We start from the raw sequence: 6,133 nt of genomic DNA, 5'->3' as shown, positions 1-6,133 counted from the left end.
CATGCCTCTTGGGATTCATACCTTTGTGTAGTTTCCTCTCACATGGAATCTGGGCACTCCTATGATTTGCTTCAAACAATAGAACACAGCCATGGAGATCCTATGTCCCTTGTAGGACTCAACGCTAAGAAAGCCTGACAGCTTCTACTTTGGTGCTTTTGGAAACCCTGACCTGCCATGTAAGAAGTCTGGCTACCCTGCTAGAGAGACCAGGCAGATTAGAGGTCAGCAAGCTTTTTCTTAAAGGGCCAGATAGTATATATTCTAGGCTTTGTAGGCCATAGGATCTCCATCACAACTACTCAAATGCTGTTGTAGTATGAAAGCAGCCATAGACAATGTGTAAAGAAATGGACATGGCTGTGTCCAACTAAAACTTTGTTTACAAAATACACATCACAGGTTGTAGTTGCCTGATCCCTGATGTAGAGACCGCATAGAGCAGCCATGTGCAGAGCAAAGGGCTCTGAGACTTCATGGAGAGACGGGGAGAAGAGAGAGAGAGAGAAACCCAGTAATCCCAGAGTCTGAGCTGAGCCCAGCCTTCCAGCCAGGGCATCCAACATGGAGCAAACCATCTCAGACATTCCAGCCCACAAGAGCTCCAGATGACTGCAACCTTGGCCAATGTCTCATGGAGAAGAATCCCTGGCTGAGTCCAGTGAACACACAGAATCATGAGAAGTAACACAATGACTATTGTTTTAAGCCACTGAAGTTTAGGGTGGTTGGTTGCACAGCAATGTTGTGTAAGGCAGATGTGAAGGTTAACCCTAGGTGTCAACTTGGTTAGATGAAGGAATGCTGAGAAACCTGGTAAAGGAATCTTTTTAGGTGTGTCCGTGAGGGTGTTTTCAGCAGAGATTAGTATGAGAGTCTGAGTGGACTGAGTGGGAAAGACCCACCCTCAATGTGGCCGTGAACCATTCAGTCCACTGGGGGTCTGGAGAGAACAAAAGACAGAGGAAAGAGGTGAAGCTCTCTCTCGATCTGCGGGAGCTGGGAAACAACCTCTCTCCTATCCGTGGACATCAGAGCTCGAGACTCTTCAGCTTTTGGGTTCCAGAACTTACACCAAGGACACCATCAGCTTCCCTGATTTTGAGGCCTTCAGACTTGGACTGAGCCACACTACTGGCGTCCAGTTTATAGACGGCCTATTGGGGGATGTTTCTTCATAGTCACGTGAGCTAATTTCCCTAATAAATCCCTCTCATATAATTATAACATATCTTATTGATTCTGTCTCTCTGGAGAACCCTGACTAACACAGCAGGGTTTCTCAAATTCAGCCCTGTTGACATTTTGAGCCAGATAATTCTGTGTTGTGGAGGAGTGTCCTGTGCATTGTAAAACATTTAGCAGCATCTCTGACCATTAGGTGCCAGTAGCATCCTCCCCACCTAGTTTTGACAACCAAAAATGTCTCCAGACACTGCCAAGCGCTCCTGGGGTACAAAATCACCACTGGTTGAAAAACAGTAATGTATGGTAAAAGAGTTTGAAATTGGGGTACCAGCAGCCAACTTCTCCACTGCATGGGAGTCAAGAAAAGTTAGAAGCAGAGTGAAGGAAGGGCCTATTTGTGATTTCCATAGGGCCTGAGTACTTCTGCCTTCATCAGCCCCTTCTCCCATTAAAAAAAAGATCAAAAATTGTATTTTATGCATTGGTATAAAGATGAATACAATCCAGAATCATTATACATTATTATCATATTCATTTTTTCTTACGATTTTAAAATAAATCAAAATTAAAATAAGCTAATTAAAACAAATTAAATTTCTTAAAATTAAATATCATGGGCCCTATGCACTGCACCTTCTATGCCTAATGGATAAGTCAGCCCTGCGTGAGTACAGGGATGGGGGCAGAGGACAACATTTAAGTTCCTAGAACCAGACAGACTAAAGTTTGACTCATCCTTGGATTTCTCAGTTTCATGAGCCAATAAATTCACTCTTTGAGCTGACTGGTTAGCTCTGTTGGTTAGAGCACAGCCTCGTAACACCGAGGCCAAGGGTTCGGATCCCCACACCAGCCAGCCAAAAAAGAAAAAAAAATTCACTCTTTGAGAGAGTTTCTGTCACTTGGAACCAAGAAGCCTGATTTACTCGTCTCCCAACTATAACATGGGCAACCTGAACTTGAGCCTGAGTCTGTCTTATTCAGACCAGAGTTCTTACTCACTACCACCAATCACGAATTCATTCTGCCTCCAGCATCCTTCTAGTTTTCTCTATTGGGACAGTTTTCAAGAGAAAGTTCCCCAAACTTACATTTCCGGACAAAGTTGCTCACATGCCTAAGCTTCATCAGAGCAGGCTGACTGCATTCTTCAAAGAGAACAAAGAGGGCATCTAATATCCCTTCTCGGGAAAGAGGAGACATCTGCTGTTGAGTCATAACGGGTGGTTTCCCCTAAAAACAGCAAACAGCAGATGGAGACACTGTCAATAATAAAAAGCTTTGATCAATAACATCCACACAGTAAATTACAAGCCACCAACTCAACTAACTGCTCATGACACACAGCACAATTCTGTGTCTTCATTTTTTAAAGCAACGTCAGTTGACAGTCATTAAGTTGTCACTTGTACGATTACATCACCATTGGTTTCTTCCACTAGCACCTGGGAAGAAAAACTTCACAAGCATACCATTAATAAGAAAAGGTTCTCCATCTTAATGGTCTGAGGCTTATGAGAACATTTACTCTGGACCCTGCTAGTTCTGACATGTTTCCATGTCTCTACAATAGGAAACAATGATAACGTGTGCCCAGAGGTTTGTTAATATAATTTGAGTTTCTTTAATTCATTTGCACAATCAAGAGTAGAATGGGTGACTGTCATAAAGCTGAATTTATTCATGATCTAGAGCAACAGTTACAAACTGGCAGACTGTATCTAGCCCACAGACATGTTTTGTTTGGCCTGTAGTGTTTAAAATAATTTGAATTATCTGCCAATATTTAAAAATCAGGAGATTTCACAAAAAAAACATAAAAATGGAATGTCTGGCTTCTCTTGAAACACTGGCAGATCTAGCAGCCCTGCCCCATGCTCCTGGATGGTGATGCTGAGGTGGAGCCAAGTGAGGCGCCCCTCTTGGTAGCGAATGTTTTTGGAGTTCACTGCAGACCTGACTCCTAGTCTTCCACCTGGCCCACTTGACTCATTTATACGCACTGCCCGGCCCCCAAAAACATGAGCTGACAACCCCCAGTCTAGAGCAATGATTCCCATGTATCAGGACATGGACTGTGTGAGGTCTCTCTGCAAAGATGGCCACCAACAGTTCCTCCAACCCTGTAGGCCATCCTGCTCTTCCCTTCAAGAGCTGAGTCTATTTCTCCTCCCCTCAACTCTGTGCTGTCTCTGAAACTCACTTCAACTAACAGAATGTGACACAAGTGACGCTGTGCCGGTTCAGGGCAGAGACCTTAAGAAGCCCAGGAGCTTCTGCTTTTGCTTTTTTTTTTTTTTGTCTTTTTGTCTTTTTTCGTGACCGGCAACGGATCACAACCCTCAGTGTCGCGCCCGTACCGGACCGGGACCGGCAACGGGATTGCAACCCTCGGTGTTGCCCCCACTCCTCGCTCAGCCAGTGAGCGGCCGGTCTGTATGTGGGATCCGAACCCTCGGCGGGAGCGCCGCCGCGCTTCCCAAGCGGCGCACTGTAGCAGTGCGCCACCGGGCTGGCCCCTGCTTTTGCTTTTTTGTGAAGCCAGCCACCATGTAAAGAAGCTTGGGTTAGGCCAAGGGTCAGCAAACTACAGCCCATGGGCCAAATCTGGTCCACTGCCTGTTTTTATAAATAAAGTTTTATTGGAACACAGCCACACCCATTCATTTACATACTGTCCAGGCTGTTTTTGAACTACAATGGCAGAGTTGGGTAGTCACAAGAGAGACTACGTAGGGCCGGCCCAGTGGCACACTGGAGAGTGTGCCGCTTGGGAGCGCGGTGGCGCTCCCGCCGAGGGTTCGGATCCCATGTGGAGACCGGTTCCCGCTCACTGGCTGAGCGCAGTGCGGGCGCAACACCGAGGGTTGCCATCCCGTTGCCGGTCCCTGGTACAGGCACAACACCGAGGGTTGCTATCCCGTTACCGGTCAGTAAAAAAGACAAAAAGGAAAAAAAAAAAAAGAGAGAGACTATGTAGCCCACAAAGCCTAAAATAATTTATTATTTATAGAAAAAATTACAAGCCCTGGGATAGACTATGGAGTGATTAAAGACCACATGGAGAAGAGAGGCCATGTAGAGGAACACTGAGGTGATCCAGCCAGCAGTCAGCCCCCAGATGTTCTAGTCCCAGACATGAGCCCAGCCGAATGTAGCCCTGTGAGTGACCTGAGCTAATGTCACAGGGTGGAGCAGAAGAACCACCTAGCTGAGTCCAGCCAACCCACAGAATTCTAAGAAAAAATAAATCATTGGTGCTTTACACTCTGTGAGTGGTTTGTTATGCAGCATTGGATAACGAAACAGACTGGCTACATTTGAATCACTAGGGAACCTGAGAAATTAAACCCAAAAAAACAAACAAACAAAAAAAGCAGAACTTAATCTACTGAATTAGAATTTTCCAGACTGCAGCTTAGAATCTGTTTTATTAACTTGTTCCCCAAGAGATTCAGACTTCAGTCAGGGTTGGGAAGCACTGTGCCTCAAGGCCATCATATCTGTCACTTTAGTGATACCTATAGTTGCAACTAACTCAGAAAAATAAAATTCTTTGTTTCTTTTGTTCTTCAATGAGTTTAGACCAACTAGAGCAGGGGTTTCCAAATATAGTACTGACTCTTAACAAAGTTTTCAACAGCCTGCAGTGAAATGAGAAAAAATGAACACCACATGATATCTCTTTTATAAAGCTAAGTGTATTCAGTTTTTAAAATGATTCTTTCTGAGATGATGTTCTTCCCCCTTGGTGTTTCTTAAAATGCCCATTCTTTGTGAAATAAAGCAGCCAGAATATAATAGGTTTTTCTTTTTAGTTGTTTTTGACACCCTTACTTGGCAAAATAAAAAGTTGGCAAACCTATGTCTGCCCAGCAATTTGTGAAATTTTGCTGGCTCTGAAAGTCTGCCAACCACTGACCTAGAACATGTTGGGAAGTAGTGTTGGGTAGAAGGAAAAAAGACAAACTGAGAACTAGTCTAAAGTACCTACCTGATTTGAAAACAAAATCACTACTGTATCTAAACCTCATTAAAACAGCTCTATATGAGAAAAGAACAGTATCCTTATCTGGTCACAGGAGGCAAATGTTAGCTATATGCTACACTTGCAATAATAGCTTTCCTGAGGGCAGGAGGAAAACTCATTAAAAAGAGATGAATTGGGGGTTTACACACATCCTTGCTGTTATGGTGACATTTAAATATATGATACACTTAATAAACTCCCACATACGCTGGCAGTGTGGTTCAGCGGTCACATGGGCAGTCTATGGAGTAATACAGACGGAAGATGGAACCTGGTCCTGCCATTTATGACCTACACAATCTTGGGCAAGTCCTTGCCTATTTCTATATTTGTCTCCTCCTATTTAGAGTATAAATAAGAAGAGTCCCTACCTCTATGATGAGGCTGAAGTGAGATAATCAGAAGCATGCTGGTTCTGTGCCTGGCACATTGGAAGCCATAGCTATTACATAATTAGCACATTATAAAGCCCTTAATAAATGAGTGATTGTTTTGTAAAAAGTTTAGAAGTTTTGGAGTAAAATGAGAAAGGGGCTGGGCCGGCCCGGTGGCGCAATGGATAAGTGCGCCGCTTGGGAAGTGCGGCGGCGCTCCCGCCCGAGGGTTCGGATCCCACATACAGACCGGTTCCCGCTCACTGGCTGAGCGAGGCGCGGGAGCAGCACCGAGGGTTGCAATCCCGTTGCCGGTCCCCGGTCCGGTACGGGGGCAACACTGAGGGTTGCGATCCGTTGCCGGACACGGAAAAAGACAAAAGACAAAAAAAAAAAAAAAAAAAAAAAAAAAAAAAAATGAGAAAGGGGCTAAAAAGTGGCAGACTCCAGTCTTCTAAGGTTAGAGGCAGACTATTCATTTGTAAAAAATATGTCATGAGGGCTGGCCTGGTGGCGCACTTGGTAGAGTGCGGCGCTTGGG

General features: G+C 44.6%; 1 protein-coding gene across 1 annotated transcript in view; it reads right to left on the bottom strand.

The window, feature by feature from the left end:
* Positions 1 to 6,133, bottom strand: part of LOC103602791 (citron Rho-interacting kinase) — a 157,200-nt gene that overhangs the window by 147,870 nt on the left and 3,197 nt on the right. Inside the window, exon 3 of the mRNA XM_008587228.1 lies at positions 2,280 to 2,421. Coding sequence (XP_008585450.1) covers positions 2,280 to 2,421 — 142 coding nt within the window. The remainder of the gene's footprint in view (positions 1 to 2,279; positions 2,422 to 6,133) is intronic.

The sequence above is a fragment of the Galeopterus variegatus genome, unplaced genomic scaffold (assembly GCF_000696425.1).
Source record: "Galeopterus variegatus unplaced genomic scaffold, G_variegatus-3.0.2 Scaffold4303, whole genome shotgun sequence".
NCBI classification, from domain to species: Eukaryota; Metazoa; Chordata; class Mammalia; order Dermoptera; family Cynocephalidae; genus Galeopterus; species Galeopterus variegatus.
Note: the sequence above shows the minus strand (reverse complement) of the source record. Positions and strands in the feature narration are given on the sequence as shown.